Genomic DNA, 19,870 nt, shown 5'->3' with positions numbered 1-19,870 from the left:
AGGGTTGCGCATTCCTAAAATTCTGGCATATTTTTTTTTTTCAATATAAGGAATACAGAATTTTGTCTTGTAGTATTCAGTAAAACGATAAAATCCTTTTCGCAATCTATTTTGCGATATTTTAATATTATTTAAAAACAAAGCTTTTCAGATAAATGTTATGTAGGCTTACAAAAATGTATACACTTTTCCAGTGGTGGCTTCATAGTGTGCTCGGTTACATGGTAAACTCTACTTTTTTTATTATTTTATTTTGTGAGTCTCCTAATTATTTTGAAACTTTTGGTGTATTCTGGATGATAAAAATTCCACTTTTTAACAGGGCTGTTTATTTTTTTAATATAACTCTGACATGGTCATAGGGACATCATGTTGGTACATTACCGCTGCTTTCCCCAGGAACGACTTACAATGACGAGTGTGGGACTCACACTCGTCATTTGTATCTAAGATACAAGTCATGTGATATCTAAGAAATTTCATAACGTCATGATACGCGAGATGATGGCTCGAAATGGCGCAAATAGAAGTAATAAAAATGATTATATTCCGGAAAAAGATTAATTGTGATGTTTTCTAGTGTCTTGTTAGGGCTAAATTGGATGGTTCTCTCAGCTAAACATTGTCTTTTGATCCACCAAAAGGCTTACGAATTGCTGGCGCATTCATAGAGGAGCGGGACAGCACCGATTTCCGGAGCCGGTGATTGAAAACAGATAAACTGTAAATTTTTGGAACAAGTGAATACTCTAAACAGACAGTACTCATTATTAGTGTTCACTCAGATATGACAAATATAAAATTCGACAATTCTTTTAACCACACTGCCATTCATTTACAACTAAAGCAAAATGAAAATAGAGAAAAAAATGAGTAATATTTCAAAGATATTTGAAAAATTACAAACAGCCTTTTTTATTATAATAATAATAATAAAAGTCAGGATTTTTTTTGAATTGTACAAAAACAAACGAATATTGTGAATCTAACTATCATATTCTTCATCTAATTATGCATGTATTGTCTAGGATCTGCTCATGAGATGAGATCTGGATGAGATCGTAGGTCGTAGTGAATATCATAGTCGACGAGATCTAGGCTGCTGACTGTATGCTTATTGCAGCTTCCAGACTTATTTATTGGCTTAAGGATTAAATAAAAAAAAAACTTTTCTCAGCTGAAAGTAAGGAACAACATTAAAACTTAAAACGCATAGGCCGCCCCCTCCTCAATATGCCGCTCTTTACGCTAAAGTTTGACTCTTTGTTACAGCTCAGCTTTATAAAGTAATTAAATAAAAAACAAGTTTTTTTAACTGCAAGTAAGGAGCCACATTAAAACTTAGAACGAGCAGAAATTGTTCCATATATGAAAGGTGTTGTCCCCTCCTCAACGGCTTGCTCTGTACGCTAAAGTTTTTTTTTATTGTTTTAAGAAGTAGAGTTGTGACTGAGTTCAGTTTGATCCGGTGACTTTGGGGAAAAATGTGCGTGGGAGGGGGACTAGGTGCTCTCCAATTTTGTGTGCCAAAGGGCAAAAGGTGCCAAAGGGCACTAGAACTGAGTCCTCTTGCGACATTCTAGGACCACTGGGTCGATACGATTACCCCCGGGAAGAAAAAAACAAATAAACACGCATCCGTGATCTGTCTTCTGGCAAAAAATACAAAATTCCGCATTTTTGTAGATAGGAGCTTGAAACTTCTGAAATAGGGTTCTCTGATACGCTGAATCTGATGGAATCTGAATCTGATCGTTAAGATTCTATGACTGCTAGGGGGGTTTCCCCCTATTTTCTAAAATAAGGCAAATTTTTTCAGGCTTGTAACTTTTGATGGGTAAGACTAAACTGGATGAAACTTATATATTTGAAATCAGTATTAAAATGCGATTTTTTTTTAGTAACTATTTGTTTCAAAATTCCGTTTTTTAGAGTTTCGGTTACTATTGAGCCGGGTTGCTCCTTACTACAGTTCGTTACCACGAACTTTTGGTGGTTAATCGTGTTTTCGTGTCATAGTAGGAAAAATAGCATTATTTCAGAATTGCCATAATCAGCCTTGACAAATGCAGTTTCTTCCCATAATCATACTGAAGGAATAAAAACCATGATTGACAAAATGTCGATACGCCATTACCGATACGCCCGACACCAATGAACTTATACTACTTAAAGCCCTTTCCTCAGGGACCAAGGGGGGCCGCAGTATCACCAAAAGTATAATTATTGGACCTTTGAACTATGCTGAACAAAATGGCTATATCAAAATATTGATCGGCCGACTTTGGGGGAAAGGGGGCTAGCTGCCCTCCAATCGTTTTGGTAACTTAAAAAGGGCACTAAAGGTTTTAATTTACGTTAAAATGAGCTCTCTGCTGATCTTCTAGGACCATTATTTCTATACGATTATCCCTGGGAAGAGAAAAAACTGGTATCCGTGGTCTTTCTTCTGACAAAAAAAATGCGGAATTCCACATTTTTGTTAGATGGGAGCCTGAAACCTCTACACTAAGGTTTTCTAATATGATGAATCTGATGTTGTGGTTTTTATTAAGATTCCTTGACTTTTAAGGGGAATTTCTTGAAAATCAGAAACCCTTTTCTGATTTTCTTATGTTGATTGAAACCATTTTTTGAAACTCTTTTTTAAAATCAGGTAAATTTTTTTTAAGACTCGTGTCGTTTTATGAGTAACACTAAATTAGAATTTTATGTATTCGAATCTGCATAATAAGTGGATTCTTTTGGTGTATCTATGGATATCAAAATTTCCTTTTTTAGAGTTTTTGTTACTATTGATTCACGTCGCTCCTTACTCACAGTTCGTTACCACGAACTGTTTGATAAAAAAAAAGCATGCAATTATTGTGATACCTCAAATCTTTGACTGGCATTTTTTTCATGAATATATTTGTCAATTTTGATTTGATAGAGGTAGCTCGATTTATTCGGTACTGGCTTCTTCTGCTTTTCTCTATATTTTTCCATTGTGACTGTAAGGCACAAATGGGTGCAGCGGCTTACTCAGTGTTCTACCGATCAATTACAAAGTAAAGTCAAAGCTCTTACCCATATTGGGTAGATTCTGTACTTCTAATAAGAAACTCACTAAATTTTGAAGGATAGACTGCTGGTTCAGTGTGACTCTCACTGGTAAAGTGCTTTCTACATGTTTCTCATTCCTAAGTATTGATCATCGGTATTGACCAAATTGATCAGTAAGTATTGACCAAATGTCAGTTCTACTCGTCTCGCCGTTCTACTGAGGGTTGTTTGAATATTTCTCGATTAATCCTAACTAAACTTCATTTTCCTTTTTCACACAGCAGACACTTTGAACAGTTCACGATGCGGTGACAGATGCCTGGTCTCCGCAGATGTGGGCAGTAATTGGTTTGAACGCCATGCTTTCACCGCGAAAGACCAAAAATTTAGTTAACATCAATAGTTAAGAAAAAAATTATTTAAAAAAAAAGAAAAAATAAAAAATAGTGAAGAAAATGAATTCTTTTGAAGGTTAGTTAGCATTATTTGGTATAAAAATAGCGCATACTTCTAAAGCCGGCAGTTAACTTGGGGAAGTTAAAATACTTAGGAAAGTAGATCCCCAGAAAGTTGTGGTAGTTACATTTGGGAGACACCCTCATAGTTTATGGATTGGTGTGAGGCTTGAGGGTCACTGGCTAAGTTGACGTAGTTACCACAAGGCCATATATTTACTTTTCCGAGAATCTACCTACACTCTGTCCAAGTCCAGTCTGTCCAGGGTGCTCTTATCGATTTTAGCATCTATAACCCAAAATTATAAAATTACAAACATCTCCAAAGAGATTAAGAAAAAGGCATAGAAAAATATATAGCAAAAACCACATTAAATTACAAAGAAAAATCTCACTTTAAACTAAAGAACACAACGATAATTATTCTGTTGCGTAATTTTGATAATTCAGGAATTACAATGGAATAAGGAACGTGTTATTTTAGCGTCTATGTAGGATGAATCAGAAGAAGAAATTTAATTCACGCCAGAATTTCATAATTCAACTGAAATCAATCTCTTGAAACTAAAAAATAAAACAATGGTTATGCCGATGCATAATTTAAACATTTCAGAGGGCATAGCAATTATAAAAGGCAAAGGGAGAACACGGAATCAAATTGAGAAGAAAAACTTTCCTGGACTTTGATTAAGCTGATGATACAAGCATCCTTGATGAAAGTGTGAATACAATAAATGACTTCTTACGAGTTCAAGGAGCAAGAATAGGTTTGAAAATTAATGTTAAGAAGACTAAGTCGCTAAGGCTAGGAGTAAGCGAAGGCGAAAAAGGTGACGCTGGGTAACAAAACGATCGATCAGATGGACAGTTTCACTTACCTTGGTAGCATTATTAGTGGATAGACGGTGGGAGCAGAGGAGAAGTCAAAAGTAGTAAAGCCAAGAATCGGGGATTTTTTTTCACACTTGAAAAAAGTTTCGAAGAATACGAGATAAGTCTGCGTACCGAGAATAGGATATTGGAAGCTACACTGATACCAGCGATCAAATTTGGTTCTGAAGAATGGACGCTCCGAAAAGCGGGGAAACATTTGCTAGATGTTGTCTATAGAAATTGCCTACGGATTATTTTGGGTACCCGGCTGACTGACCGTATTTCAAACAGAAGGTTGTACAAAAAATTTTTGTTCAATCCCGCTTTCTAAGGCTATAGTGAGAGAATGGTTGAGATGGTTACGGCACGTTCTGTGGATGAAGTATGATTGTCAAAGACTGTCCATCTCAGCCAACCGTCTAGGGCTAAGCGAAAAATAGACTGTCCGCGGTTCGGGTGCGAGGATGTTGTTAATAAAGATTTAAGGAAAATGAGAACTTCCTGGGAGGGTTTAAATCCCAGTGTACCCAATTGTTCAGTTTGGGACGGGAGTCAGTGACGTGACTCTGTAAGCCTAGCCAGAGTCGACCCAGCGTTAAATGGGTACCTGGAGAAATCTGGGGAAGGTAAACAGGAAGCGTGTGCGAAAGCACAGGATGGTTGGCCCCCAACTCCCCATTGCACTTCCTGGCTGAAGGGCCAAGAAACGGAGATCAGCAACGCCGGTAGGGAATGTAAAGTCTAATGCCGTATCCTTTACCTTTTTTTTACCTTTACTTTGATTAGATTAGGATGGAGAAGGAGTGTGCTTAGCTGTGTTGGCCTCAGTTGACTTGGTGCTGGGGTGAGTTGTTAATAGTGATTGTAGTAGTAATGATGGACAAAAATGAAATGGACGAGATCTGTGGCTAGTAGACATGCAATAACAAGCATCACAACGATCACAACGAATCCCAAATGAAAATAATGGAAACGAAATCTGCGTTTGGAATGTAACCAATCGAATGATTACTTTGAGTCGTAAATGAAATCTGCGGTTAGAAGAGAAGCGACATTGTTAATCGTAACAAGTCCCAGAAGAAAACAAATCCTGTAAAATGGATGATTCTTTGATGCATTAAGAGGAAGAAGGAATTGGTTTCACGCCAGAATTTCTTACTTCAATTGAAATTGTTGATTTGACTCCTCACGAATTAAAATTAAAGAATAACGTAATGCTTTTGTTAATGCGTAATTAGATAATCAAATATATACAAGCTTGTCGCATGCCGAGTGCAGCGGCACTCTTCACTCTATGTTTTGAAAGCATAGCTCTAATTATTTGATTAAGTGTACTAAAGAGAGGGAACAGATGAAGAGGTAGAGGCTTAAAAGAAATTACTGGGTAAACTGCAGCCTCGGGATGTATTCGTAAGGGTTTCGTTTGACTTTACTATCCAAAAAGATCTATCTTTGGATTGTATTGCTATTTTTTTCACGGCCGTCTTGAATTTTACCTTAATCGTTCTCCCAAAAAATCTATGTATAATTATGAATTGTGTGTTTTCTTTACTTCCCGCAATCTGTAAGCCTAGATACATGTCAACTTATCGGTAGTTGAGTGAGTCCTCTACCATTTTCGTAAACTTTTTTGATTTTTATTGTTAATATCGTTATTATTTTCTAGGAGCTGCAGTCGTTTAGTACTCGTCTAGGTGAAACTCTGTCTAGAGTCTCTGTTTCTCCTGAAGTTCATACACTGATATGGGAGCATGTTGCTCTCTACGCAAATCAAACATTATTAGAAGGGTAAGTGAACCTCGAAACTTGTTGGTGGTGACTTGGTTATTGGGTTCTTCTTCAGTGTCTTATTGAGGGAGAGGGTGAAGCTTTAAGCCCTTCAACCTACATTACATACAAAGGGATTTATTTAAGTTTATTTAGTGCGTAAAGACATTTTTTTTCGTAGTTGAACCTGTTCCATGAAATAATACAGACCTCATTGTCTCCATCTTATCTAAACTGAGGGGACACCTACCCACATAGTACATTCGCTGCTCACTTGTCAAATGACTTCACTCCTCAAAGGAAACGAAAAGGCTAAAGTAGTAGAGCAACAGGAACAGGCAAAATATATACATTGCAGTAAACAGTAGCAGGAATATGACAATAATTTATTGACATAGATCACGTGCAAAAGATATTGGTGATTGTTAAGTCCACTGTTTTCATATCACTATTAAAAAAAAGCTATTTGATGTTAGCTTGGGTCGTATAGCATAGACGAAGTTAGTATATACTATGCCCATTGAGAAAATTTTCCATATTGTAACCTAAGTTTAAGAAAAAACCTCCTGTGTCCTAAATCAGTAATGTGAAAAGCACGAAAAAACCTTTTTTAATAATCAAAAAGTGTGCGTATGTTTCGAGCACTGTTTTCCAAACTGGGAGGCGCGCCTCCCTAGGGAGGCACGGGTTATTCTAAGGGGAGGCACGAATATTAACCAGGATTGAAAATAGATTAAACTAAATTAGAAGTCCGTAGTCATGCAAAATGCCTTAATCCTTTCGTAATTGACGTGATTTGGAGGCCAAGGCTGAATAACAGCTGGGTTCCCCATCTCAAATTAAAACTAGCAAGATTTTATTATGCTGCTCGATACTCCATTCATTGACGATCGATTATACGATCGTTAGAAATGCTATGTGTGCACAAAATTTGCCTTACTAGTAAAAGAAGTAACTGATGTAGCTAAAACCGCATATTTAATTGGATATCTTCGATGTGTTGAAGAGAATAATATAACTAAAAATATTTTATTTCGCAAACTCATTCTTAAAAAGCCACATTCAGTTTGATTTTTAATATAATTGGCAGTTTCTTCGCTTTTTAGTGAGAAAGGCAAATTGTGGAAAAATTGCATTTGGCTTTTTACAGGAGGTACAAAGTCAATGTCGGGACACAAAACTGGGCTTCTAGCACTAACTAAAATGAAAATACCCGATGTTCTCTTGAAGCACTGCACGCTCCAAAGAGCAGCTCTCGTATCAAAAACTGTCAGTGATGAGCTTAAAGATAATTTACAGAAGCAACGAAAGCTATAAACTACATAAAAAAACAGTTCATTAGAAGTTAGATTATTTACAAAACTTAGAGGCGATATAGGCGCTGCTTAAACCACACTTTTTTTTACTAGAATACTACCTATCTCTTGCCAAAGTGATTTAGAGGATACATAAACTCAAAGTGAAATTGCCATTTTTATACAGGAAAATTAAAATGAGAAGGCAAGTAAATTCAGAGATGGTAATTTAATTATTAAACTGATCTGTTCGGTGGATATTTTAGGAAAAATAAGTATTAAGTATGATATGTTCCCACTTTTAAATTTATGAGCTCAAAATAAAATAGGAGCAAGAAAAATTCATTTCTTGAACACTTAGATGCTTTGTTAATTTATTTCTTGATATATTTTGGTTAGCTCGATTTTTATAAAATATACATGAATACAGAATCTATTTATCGACGAAGGAAAATCTTCAGATTGCATGTTAAATTCAATTTGGGCTAAATATTAAGAGTGAACGTAAAATAAAAATTGTTAAATAAATTGTTAAAATATTAAAATATAAATGTTAATAATATTAAATGTTAAAACATTTATGTTTTAAAATGTTAAATGTTAAAATATTAATATAAATATAAATGTTAAAATATTAATATAAATATAAATGTTAAAATATTAAAATAAAAATTGTTAAATAAAAATTTAAAAGTGTTGATGCAGTTTGCAAAATCTTCTTTATACGAAACAGGATCACCTCCATTAGCTGAAATGAACCGAAAGAGTCGTGTTCGTTTGGTTGCAGAAAAGGGGCTTCGCGCTGACACAGAGTGTGGACAAACTTTGGGCTAATTATGGCAAGCACATTCATCTCATTAAATTATGATAATATAATTGTTATTTGTTTTCTTTATTTGTAAGATTTTGTCTTAATAAATTTTATAGCTCTGAAAATTTTTGTGTCTGTATTAATTTATAAAATGGAAGGAAGGCACCATATCACCAAATATTTTCAAGATTGCCCTAGGAAAATAAAGTTTGGAAACCACTAGTTTAGAGGGTAAATACTGTTGAGCACGAGGATAAATAATATACCGAGAGGGTGTGATTTGAAGCTGAACAGACATCTGTTGTGTGCGTTTCGAGTGGTAAAAATAATTTAAATTGAAACAACAAAATGTGGTATTCCTCCTATTTACCGAAATTTTAGTATCGGATTTTTTTTAGTTTCGTATATTTTCCATATTGTTTGCCCCTTTTTAATTTCTATTTAATATGGACCGCCCCCCAACATTAGTGTAGCGTTCTCTCTAAAACGAATTTGGTGAATGTGCCTGCCTGTGGTCTAAGTATTAAGAAATATTTTTTCTTTCTGTATTGATAAAACTATCCCGTAGAATAAAAACCAAGACTAACTTGTTGCCGCCTTTGTTAGCCAAATCCTTTGGCTAATTATTTTAGGCAAAACAGCCTAACGTAACCTTCATTTTCTTTTTTTTTCTTTTTTTCATAAAGATATTTCCTAATATTTAACAAAACTGACCTTCCTTTTCCGTAAAACCAATAATATAATAAAAAGCAAGACTAACTTGTTGCCACCTTTGTTAGCCAAATCCTTTGGCTAATTATTTTAAGCAAAACAGCCTAACCTAACCTTCATTTTCATTTTTTTTTTCTTTTGTTCTTAAAGGTATTTCCTGATATGTAACAAAACCGATCTTCCTAAAGTAAAACAGTTCAAAATAGGGATGATACCTTTTTATTGACAGTGAATAGACATAAAATTATTTAACTGGCTATTTCGAACACATATACAGTGTTCATCATCAGCAGTAAAACACATCAGCAGCAGTTTTACTGCTGATGATGAACACTGTATATGTGTTCGAAATATCCAGTTAAATAATTTTATATCTATTCACTGTCAATAAAAAGGTATCATCCCTATTTTGAACTGTTTTACTTTCGTCATGGAAAGGCAGTGTGGTCTTCGAAGTTATCTACACCGATCTTCCTTTTCTGTAAAACCAAGAATATAATAAAAACCAAGACTAACATGTTGCCACCTTTGTTAGACAAATCTTTCTTCAACTTGGTATTTATGTCTTACCCTACCTGGGGATCCCTCCATATGACAGTTTTTTGAAAATCTTGTTTCTTTAAAATGAAAATAGTTTTATTTTTTTCAGCTACTCAAACGTCAAAAAATGTACGAATGAAGGACGTGCCCTTATGCAATTGGACTTCAGACATTTCACAATGAAAATGGAAACACTGACGAGTGTTCGACCACTTCCTGGATCAACACTAGTTGAGACTTACATTAAGGCTTTTTACATTCCGGAATCAACAATTGAAGAATGGACCAAAGAGCACACGGTAAGGTTACTAATTTACTAATTTTAGGTGCAATTTAGATTCTTACGGTAACATGGTAAACTTTTTACGGTAATATGGTAAAACGGTAAATTTTAACACAGCAGGAGCACATGGTAAGACCAAGGCACACTAATTTTAGGTACAAAGAAAACTAGATTGATCACTAGTCAAAAAATTTAATTATTCTCAAAGCCTTTCAATCCTTTGATTGAATATTTTAATAGGCTCGGGGTTTTATGTATAATTTAAATAATCTAATAGTATAATATAATTTATAATATAATATGTTGTAATATAGTATAATATAGTTATAACATAGTATAATATAATATAATTTAATAAAATAATTTATATAATCTATTATATGATACTTTTTATATATAATTCAATAGGCTCGAGTTTTAGAAGACGAGACTTTAGAGCACTAAAAAGCTTTTCAGTAATAGAATAAAATCATTTTATTTATACAAGCAATCATAGTTTAGAATACAAATCCCAATTAAATGGCGCTAGTACTTACAACGAAAACAAGAAAAACACGGGACTATAACTTACTAAACATTGACATATAAATAGGAACCAATGAATTGACGAAACGGTTTGTTCTTGGAGAAGGCAATTCCAGTCTCACTTTGTTGGCTGATTTTGTGTTTATTTTATTCCTCATAACTAGTGGTAGAATTTCTCTATGGTTTTCACTGCTGAGAAGAAATGGGCCAAGTTTGCAGATAAACCCAGACGACGTTCGTGAAGAGACGGTAGTCGTATGACAGATAATGCCGATTCATAACTTATATACGTCTGAAAGAATCACTTTAAGGGTTTTTAGTAGCTACTCAATTTGATCGCTTAGGTAACTTGTGTTGTTGACTTCAGGGCCTTATACAGGGAACATACTCGAGAACTGGTCGGATGTATGCAAGATAAGCTGTCTTAAGTTGGGACATAGAAAAACCAAAATGAAGTTGTAAGATAAGAGAATGCACCACACAATTTGCTTTTATAGTGATTGCATCAACATGAATACTAAACAAGCAGTCAACGCTAAATGTAACACCGAAAATTACGGCTGAAGATACACTAGGATACGGTGGAAGAGGACTGACAAAGTCCCTTATAATAGAATTAAAGTGAAGGATTTTTGTTTTTCCTTCGTTGATTTGAAAGCTGTTGATAGTAAATTGGTCTTAAAGTTGTGTATTATTGCATCACTGAATTGGGGAATTGCCTTGGAGTTTTCAATGAGAAATCTCAGAAGAAATGACAAATCGTGTACGTACTTACACCTGTCCTCAAACTCAGAAAGGACAAAGTTTATAACTGCTGAAAACAACAGCACTGCAAGTTTTGTACCTTGTTGGGCACCACACGTGAGCTCAGCTTATTCGGAGCTGTTGTCTTCAGAGAAAAGGCTGTAGACGCACTTGAAAAGGTCTTGCAAAAAATCGATCACTAAAACTTCTCTGGCTACTCAATCACTCCCTACGATACCTTGACATTCACTCAAAGATCTCAGCATACACAAGCTACGTCAGGCCACAGCTTGAATACGCCACTGTCATCTGGTCGTCGTATCTAAAAAATGATATTGACAGAATAGAACGAGTCCTGAAACGCTTTGTAAAAGGACTTCAAGGATACCGAAACCTTCAGTATGACGAAGATCTAAGAAGGCTAACTCTCCATAAACTTGAGACAAGAGGAACGACCTTAGACTTAAAAACCCTCTTCAAGATAGTTCACGAAAATTTTGGGAACGTAAAAGACAAGCTTGTTCAAATAACTCCCCAAAGCAACCCAAGACCGTGCAGTATGCAATTGGAGCCTGTAAAGATGAAGATTGCAAGATCTAATTTTTACCATCATTCGTCCTTACTCCGGGTCATCAGGATCTGGAACAAACTACCATTCCCAGTCGAAAAGATGAAATCACTGGAAGCCCTCTCAAATAGCCTAAATATAAAACGTACCGTATCTCGAGACTTTCAACGTAGGACGACTTTAAATGGCAATCGTGCCGCAGTCAATCTGCTCTTTGCCACTCGACAATTAGATGATACATTCTCACCAAGTAAACAGCTGTGCAGCTTCTTTTCAAGCATCTGTACTAATATGGATCAAGAGAAGGAGAAACCTGTGACATCAACTCGTGGTATATAGACTTTCTGCCATCTTAGACAGGTTCGGGGTTATTGAGATAGGTCGGAGTCGGTTGCAAGAATTGGGACCCTTCACTTTGGGGTTACGCGGACGTACGCTCTCTTTCAAGCACCTGGGAACATTTACTCTTGGAATCACTGGTTAATAATGGAGGAGAGTGGCTCGGCAAGGAAAATAGCGAATTCATGTAACAACCTCAAAGGGAGCTCGCCAGGGTAAAACGGTCAGTTCTTATTTAGCTTCTGAAGTTCCTTGTAAACGGCAAACTCGGAAATTTCGCCTACATCATCGATCTCTGCTTCAATAATGAGAGACTCGATTTTGGAACTGGTGATTGACGGAAATGTGGTGCAGATGCCAATAAAAAGAGGCTCACTTCCATAGCCGATAACAAGGTACCATCCTCTTTCAATACCCTTAAGTCACTGGGTGTCGTTTTACCAGCAAGTCTTTTTACTGACGAACGCCATTTCTGTGTATCTGTCGTAAGTAAGGGCATAATTTTGTCCTTCACATATTGTCTCTTCACTCGCCTTTTCAGTTTGACAATGTGGTTCCGCAACTTGGCTTGAACAACTGAATCACCAATGCTGTGAAGGTGGAAGGGAGTCTTAAATAGGTTTTTGAGGTTGCTATTGATCCAGGGTTTATCAGTATCTGAAACGGTAATGACTTTAGTCGGGAAACAAGCATGGAGCTTTTCCTGAAGTAGGCTATTTAGTTTACTGACTTTGACGCTAATGTCCGGCTCGGAACAAATGTCATCAAATTCGTATTGTAGTTTTGATTTGTTTGGTTTTGGAGATTGCTGAATTTGCTTCCCGGAAAATTATGAAATGACCCGATTTTGGAGGGGTCCTAGGACTGCAGTGCATCATAGAAGTCTGTAATATTCGTTAATGTCAAGTCAAGTATCCTGCCACTCTAATGGGTCGGTATTTTGACAACTTTGCCGCAAATCCAAGACACTGGAAACCCACTGTTTCTTTGTTTGGTTAAAGTCACCAGTAATCACAAAGGGAGGAAAGGCATACTTTTGCACATTTTGTCTACGCAAAACTGTATGTGCTCAATAAGTTCTTTCTTGTTTCTGGCACTCTCAGGGTAATAGACCGAAGCGACTATCGAATATGAGAATTTTCGTCATAATTTTTTTTGTTTGCATTCTGTCCATACTATCTCATTGTCGGAGTCAATTGGATCGCTTAACAGCTTTGACAGTGGATCCGACATTAGAGTCCTGCTCCGCGTCCACGAAGATTCAGGCCGTGGTCCCGACGAGTATTTGTGTAGCCTATAATGCGCACTGATTCAGAAGTAACATCCCAGCATTCACTTATTACTGCGACTGAGGCGTTGTTCTGCTTCATTATAACTTCGAGTTCGTCGATTTTATTGTCTAGGAACGTGAGTCTCACACTATTATATTAGGCAGTTTTTGTATAGCTGAAAACAATGAGGACGTAGACCCGGTTGTGCTTTGTCACACTCGCTAATCACAATCTTTTCGCTATACAAAGGGATGAGCACAGGCAGCGTCTTATGAGCAGGAATACAATTTACTGGTACTAGGCAACTTGGTATTCGCGATAGGGCTCTAGTCTTGGTCCTAGTTGAAAACAACACTGGTATCTTCATTGCCTTTTTGACTCTACCTCCACTTTTCCCGCGATGAGAGCGTTTGATTGATGTTGTGGCTATGGTAGAGCCATCTGGTGGTGCTTTTAGAAGTCCAAATTGCAGTAAGCTACAAAATCAAGATGGCGCTGTCGCCAAGTAAGGTGAATTAACTTCTAATAGGGATGGCTAAAAAATAAATATATTGTTGATCTTATATGTTTTTATCAAAAATAAATGATCTTCTCATATTTAATTTGCATGTACAATAGCACTAATTAAGATCAGGAACAGTAAGTATGTGGTTACTTTCACCATCGCTGCAGCAAACTTGGAAAAAAAAAAGAACAAAACAAGCTAAACTGAGATGACGAGGGTTAGCTATTTCATAGCGCTATCTCTTTCGAATATTAAGGGTGAATTAAGGATTAAGGACGAGCTAGGGATTAAGAATGGGGCAGTCCGTTTCATTTACGTAATAATCTCCCTTTTGAAAATCTCCTCTCACAGCAAATCCAGCCCATCCCCTCCCAGAAAAATTCCCTTGAATTTCTCAATAAAAAATATATTATACATGTAAACCATGAGCAGATTTCATAACTTACAGCCCTTTTGAAGGGGGTCATTTCATCCTCTGGGGTGTCCCAAAATTTTCATTAGATTTCTTTTGGAAAAAATAAGCCTGGGAGAGGGGCTAGTTGCTCTTCTAGCTTTTTGGTCACTTAAAGTGGATACTTCTAATTTCCGTTTCAATAAGCCCTCTCCTTATCTCACTGGTTCAATTCAATCAGCCCTGAAAAAAAACATACATTTGTGACCTATCTTCTTTAAAAAAATATAAAATTCCATATTTTTGTAGATAGGAAAAGGTTATTAGTGACTACTATTTTAAAGCTTCATAATTTTATGCATCTTAGTGTATAGTTGTGCAACAACTATCAGAGGGAAGCAAAATTAGAGCCGAGCAAAATTATTGACTTATTGCTATTAAGTCAGTTTTTTTTTAAATAACTGTTTCATTTGGGGAAAAAATACACTGTTGTATTTGTGCCGATATTTTGCCATTTTTATATTGTGTAAATGTTTAATTACCAGCAGCATAGCAAGTCCTTATAACTTCGGTCAATACTAAATTGAATTGAATTTATTTATAACCCGTTATAATTAACATGAAAAACAGAGTGAATAAAATGTGAATAAAAGAAAAGAGGAAAAATAAAATGACCAAAAAAATTAAACGACACTTCATCTTACTTAAAAACAATTAAAATATACAAAAGCAAAACATTCATTGTATCAAAATAGCGCTCCATGGGTGCCAACCAATTCCGCTATTATAAGTTTCTATGCTTTTTCTGATAGAAGCATTCTGGTCTATAATGCCGTATCTTTTAATGACCCTGGAGTTGCTTGACCATGATAGAAGGGCAAGCAGGTATTTGGCATACCGGAAATAGATTTGCCGAAGCTCCATCGTCTCACTTATCGTAAACGTACGCCAAAAGGGTGCAACGTATAGGAAATTCAGGAGTCCAGAAGCATTGTAAAGTTTATCAGTTTGCGGCTGAGTCGAAGTTTGTTTGCTACCAAGCTTCCGTATGCAATGGAAGCTTGTTCGACCCTGTTCGACTCTGGAAATGAAGAATCAAGAGCCTTCTAGTTGCTTTAAGAGTGTCACCGATAGGAAGCCCTAGATATTTCATTTGTGATTTTGGTGAAACTGGCGCGCCGTCGAGATTAATAGTAAATCCTGCTCGAGTTTCAACCCAGTTGAAGAGAACCACGTCCGATTTTTCTCTATTGAATGTAAGGTTAATCTTAGCATATTCTTTACTTAAAATAGCAAAATTTATTTCGAATGACTGTACTGTTCGACTGGGGTTAAAAATATCATTTGCATAAGCAATAAGCGACAAATCGATCCCTTTTAAAATTCACAAAGGAACTGCAACGGACTGGGCCTTCAGGATCCAGTTATTGAAGGCAATTGGAGAAGTAAGGGCACCCTGTCTGACACCTCGACAGACTGGAATAGTAAAACGCGTTGTGATCCCATCAGGTAGCTTGATTACAACAGAAGGATGGTTATACATATTACACAAAGCACAAATAGCAAACGTGTCAACTCCACGTTTATATAGCTCAAGGAGAATTTGCGCGTGAATTAGATGGTATTAAATAAAAAAAAACAAGTTTTTTCAACTGAAAGTAAGGAGTGACATCAAAACTTAAAACGCACAGAAATTACTTCGTATATGAAAGAGGCTGCTTCCTCATCAACGCCCCGCTCTTTGCGCTAAAGTTTGACTCTTTCTCTCAATTCTTCTTTCTAAAACAGTAAAAAACTTTAGCGTAAAGAGCGGGGCGTTGATGAGGAAGCAGCCTCTTTCATATACGAAGTAATTTCTGTGCGTTTTAAGTTTTGATGTCACTCCTTACTTTCAGTTGAAAAAACTTGTTTTTTTTTATTTAATTTCTGAACGTTTTTGAATCAATGCATGTTTTGATTTTGGCTCTCCGCAGAGGAATGATCAAAACGAAATTTGCATATTTTTTTTTTGGCTCAATGTTTTTCTCATAATTTTGATCGAATGATTTTGAGAAAAAAAGAGCGGGGGACGAAGCCTAGTTGCCCCCCGATTTTTTGGTTAATTAAAAAGGCAACTAGAACTTTTAATTTTTTACGAATCTTTTTATTGGTAAAAGATTTACGTAACTTATAAATTAGCTTACGTAAAGAACTTTTGTATTCTCATGTTTTTATTACATATATGAGGGGATTCGCCCCATCGTCAGTACCTCGCTCTTTACACTAAAGCTTAAATTTTATCCCAATTCATTAAGAATGACCCCCTGAATCACAAAAGCCGTAGAATAAGTAGTTGAAATTACCGAAAATACTTTAGCGTAAAGAGCGAGGTATTAGAAGGAGGTGAGCCCCTCATATGGGTAATAATTTCTGTTTGTTTTAAGTTTTATTGCTGTTCCTTACTTCCAGCTGAAAAAGCTTTTTCACTTTTATTTTTTAATTGTTTTTTTTTTAATAATGCTAGTAAATCCTGCTCTCCCTTCATGGAAATTTTCTTCTCCCATTACAAATTCTCGAAGGAAAGTTCCCCCAGCATATCCCCCTCTTCTCAACCCCTCCCCAAAACCAAAAAAATCCTCCTGAAAACGCCTGTATACTTCCCAATAACCATTACTATATGTAAGCACAGGTCAAAGTTTGTAACTTGTTGCCCCTCCCACGGGGACTGTGGGGGAGTAAGTCGTCCCCAAAGACATAGTTATAAGGTTTTTCGACTACGCTGAATAAAATGGCTATCTCAGAATTTTGATCCGTAGACTTTGGGAAAATAATTAGCGTGGGAGGGGGCCTAGGTGCCCTCCAATTTTTTTGGTCACATAAAAAGGGCACTAGAACTTTTCATTTCCGTTAGAATGAGCCCTCTTGCAACATTCTAGGACAACTGGGTCGATACGATCACCCCTGGGGAAAAAAAAAAAAAAACAAAAAAACAAATAAACACGCATCCGTGATCTGCCTTCTGGCAAAAAATGCAAAATTCCACATTTTTGTAGATAGGAGCTCGAAACTTCTACAGTAGGGTTCTCTGATACGCTGAATCTGATGGTGTGATTTTCGTTAAGATTCTATGACTTTTAGGGGGCGTTTCCCCCTATTTTCTAAAATAACGCAAATTTTCTCAGGCTCGTAACTTTTGATGGGTAAGACTAAACTTGATGAAACTTATATATTTAAAACCAGCATTAAAATGCGATTCTTTTGATGTAGCTATTGGTATCAAAATTCCATTTTTTAGAGTTTTGGTTACTATTGAGCCGGGTCGCTCCTTACTACAGTTCGTTACCACGAACTGTTTGATTAAGCTTTTACAGATGTATTTGAACATAACCATCGTCACAAAATTGCTGTATTGCGTTGCGGGATCGTTATATTGTTTGGTGTTCTTTTTTTTTTGTGCCACGGATATCATATTATGTTCGGTAAAGTGGTGAATAGTTCTTGCTTGGGACCCAAAGAGGTGATTTTACTCTTAAGTAAGAGGCCTACTGTGTTTGATCTGAAGTGGAGTTCTAGAACTTATAATAGAGGACTACTTGAAGCTGGTTCACGAAGCTTTTGGATATGTGAACCTTGTTTCCGTATTTGATCGGAAAACTTCGTTCAAGTAGAACAGCAAAGTAGGCAGTAATTTCAAATTGAAGACCAAAATCCAAAATGTTTAAGACACGAAAGGCTATCAGGTTCCATTGCCAAAATGTTTTCCCAGAATAACAAATAAAAATAAGTTACAACATTAAAAAAATTTTGTGTTTTTCCACATGTTAATAAACACTGCCATCTACCTCTACAAAGCAATTTTTTCTGATTGCAGTTGAGTTTTTTTTCTGCATTTGGGACCTTGACAAAGAAGTGATATCTCGTTTTCTTCATAGACTTTTATTCCTCCCAGTGTTAAAGAAGTTAGAGCCTACCCTTTGATGCTTTCTTGAAAGTGATACTAGAAATTTGGCCCACATTGATAAGGTTAATTTTAATCTAAAAAATGTCATTTATTTTAATAATCCTTAAATAGATGAAGAATGTGCATTAAATTGTATATGGTGCATTCGCTAATTAACCATAACGGTTTAAAAGTTTCGCGAGTCATAAAACTTCAATGTTGTCCTGTGCCTCGGGTAGAAAGAGCAGATAATGCCTGTGCAGAAAAACGAGCTGTTTCAGTTTTAAATTTACTGGAAGTATAAATTGGGACTGGCATATTTTTTTTTCTTTCAAGGGAACCGCGTTGCACCTAATTTACAGGGGATTGCTATACGATTTTCCTTACGTAATATTAGAGACATAAAATGTACCCATTATTTCCCCCAAAACTACTTCTGCCTAAGTTTTTGAATAAAGGCAGGCTTGGTTCACCTAGTTTGAACCAAAGTCATGAAAGCAGCTTCACCTTGCGTGATTCAAGGACCATTTTAAGTGCCATCTATCAGCAACTTTTTAGTAAAAAATTCAGAATGTGCTACCTTGTTTTAACCATAATCATTTATTGGTTTCTAATCAATATGGATGGTCGCTAATTTAGCCTGAGTTTCCTGAAGCTACTCCTCTCTGTTCACACCAGGTTTGCTGGAGAAAAGTAGGTAGCGTATTTGCCTTGCTAGACTCCCCCATACTATCATCCCACCCCCCCCCCCCCCGGAGGCGTAGAAGGTTTTTATGTAAGAGTTGGTCGTATAAACTTTGAGGGTGGCTCATTTGAGTAGAAACTGAAAGTTCTAGCTCTCTTTTTATCAGAGGTAACGCTAAAGCGTTGCCTATAATAAAGGCCTGCGGCTTCAATATTTTATTATTTATTTATTTATTTTTCCCAGAGGCAATTCATATGGAAGAGATTGTCGCATAAATTTCGGAGGGCGCTCATTCGATTGGAAATCGGAAATTACAGTGCTCTTTTTAGGAGTAAAAAATAATCGGAGGGCAACTAGCCCCCCCCCCCCCATATGCTTATTTTCCCAAATGCATCCGATAGAAATTTTGAGATAGCCATTTTGTTAAAAATAGTTGAAAGATCATATAACAAAATTCCTGTCTAGAAACAACCCCCGAGGGCGTGGGGGTAGGTGTTGTAAGTTATACCCTGGGGTCTATGTGCTTCTTATGGAAGGGATGCTTGCATAAACTTCAGAGAGGGCACATTTAATTGGAAATTGGAAGTTCTAGTTCACTTTTAAGGGTCAAAAAGATATCAGAGGGCAACTATCCCCCCCTCCATGCCCTTTTTCCTCAAACCTAACCGATAAGAACATTGGAACCGTTTTTAATGACAATTCTAAGATCATATTACGAAAATTCCGGGGTTGACGCAACCCCCTAGGGGTCGGGAGTAGGCATTTTAAGTTATGCAGTGGGAGCATATATGGTTCTTAAAGAAGGGATGCTCGTATAAACTTCAGAGAGGGCTCGTTTGATTGGAAATTGAAAATTAAAGTTCAGTTTTTGAGAGTCAAAAGAGATGGGAGTGTAATTAGCCCCCCTCCAAACGCCTCTTCTTCTCCAAATACATCCAATAAAAATACAACCCCCGAGGGCCCGGGGGTAGGCGTTGCAAGTTATGTCCATGGGGCATATATGGGTTTTATAAAAGGGATTCTTGTATAAACCTCAGAGAGGGTTCAGTTGATTGGAAACTGAAAATTCTAGTTTACTTATTAAGGGTCAAAAGAGATCCAAGGGCAACTAGCCTCTCCACGCCCTTTTGTCCTCAAACTGAT

General features: G+C 36.5%; 1 protein-coding gene across 6 annotated transcripts in view; it reads left to right on the top strand.

Annotated features, from left to right (window-relative positions):
• LOC136042247 (syndetin-like) overlaps positions 1 to 19,870 on the top strand; it is a 146,725-nt gene that overhangs the window by 121,787 nt on the left and 5,068 nt on the right. For all 6 annotated transcript variants that reach the window (XM_065727189.1, XM_065727191.1, XM_065727186.1 and 3 more), the window contains exons 16-17: positions 6,040 to 6,161; positions 9,607 to 9,796. In XM_065727189.1, coding sequence (XP_065583261.1) covers positions 6,040 to 6,161; positions 9,607 to 9,796 — 312 coding nt within the window. The remainder of the gene's footprint in view (positions 1 to 6,039; positions 6,162 to 9,606; positions 9,797 to 19,870) is intronic.

The sequence above is a fragment of the Artemia franciscana genome, unplaced genomic scaffold, assembly GCF_032884065.1.
Source record: "Artemia franciscana unplaced genomic scaffold, ASM3288406v1 PGA_scaffold_89, whole genome shotgun sequence".
Taxonomy (NCBI): domain Eukaryota; kingdom Metazoa; phylum Arthropoda; class Branchiopoda; order Anostraca; family Artemiidae; genus Artemia; species Artemia franciscana.
The sequence above is the reverse complement of the archived record's forward strand: the minus strand, read 5'-3'. Positions and strand labels throughout refer to the sequence as shown.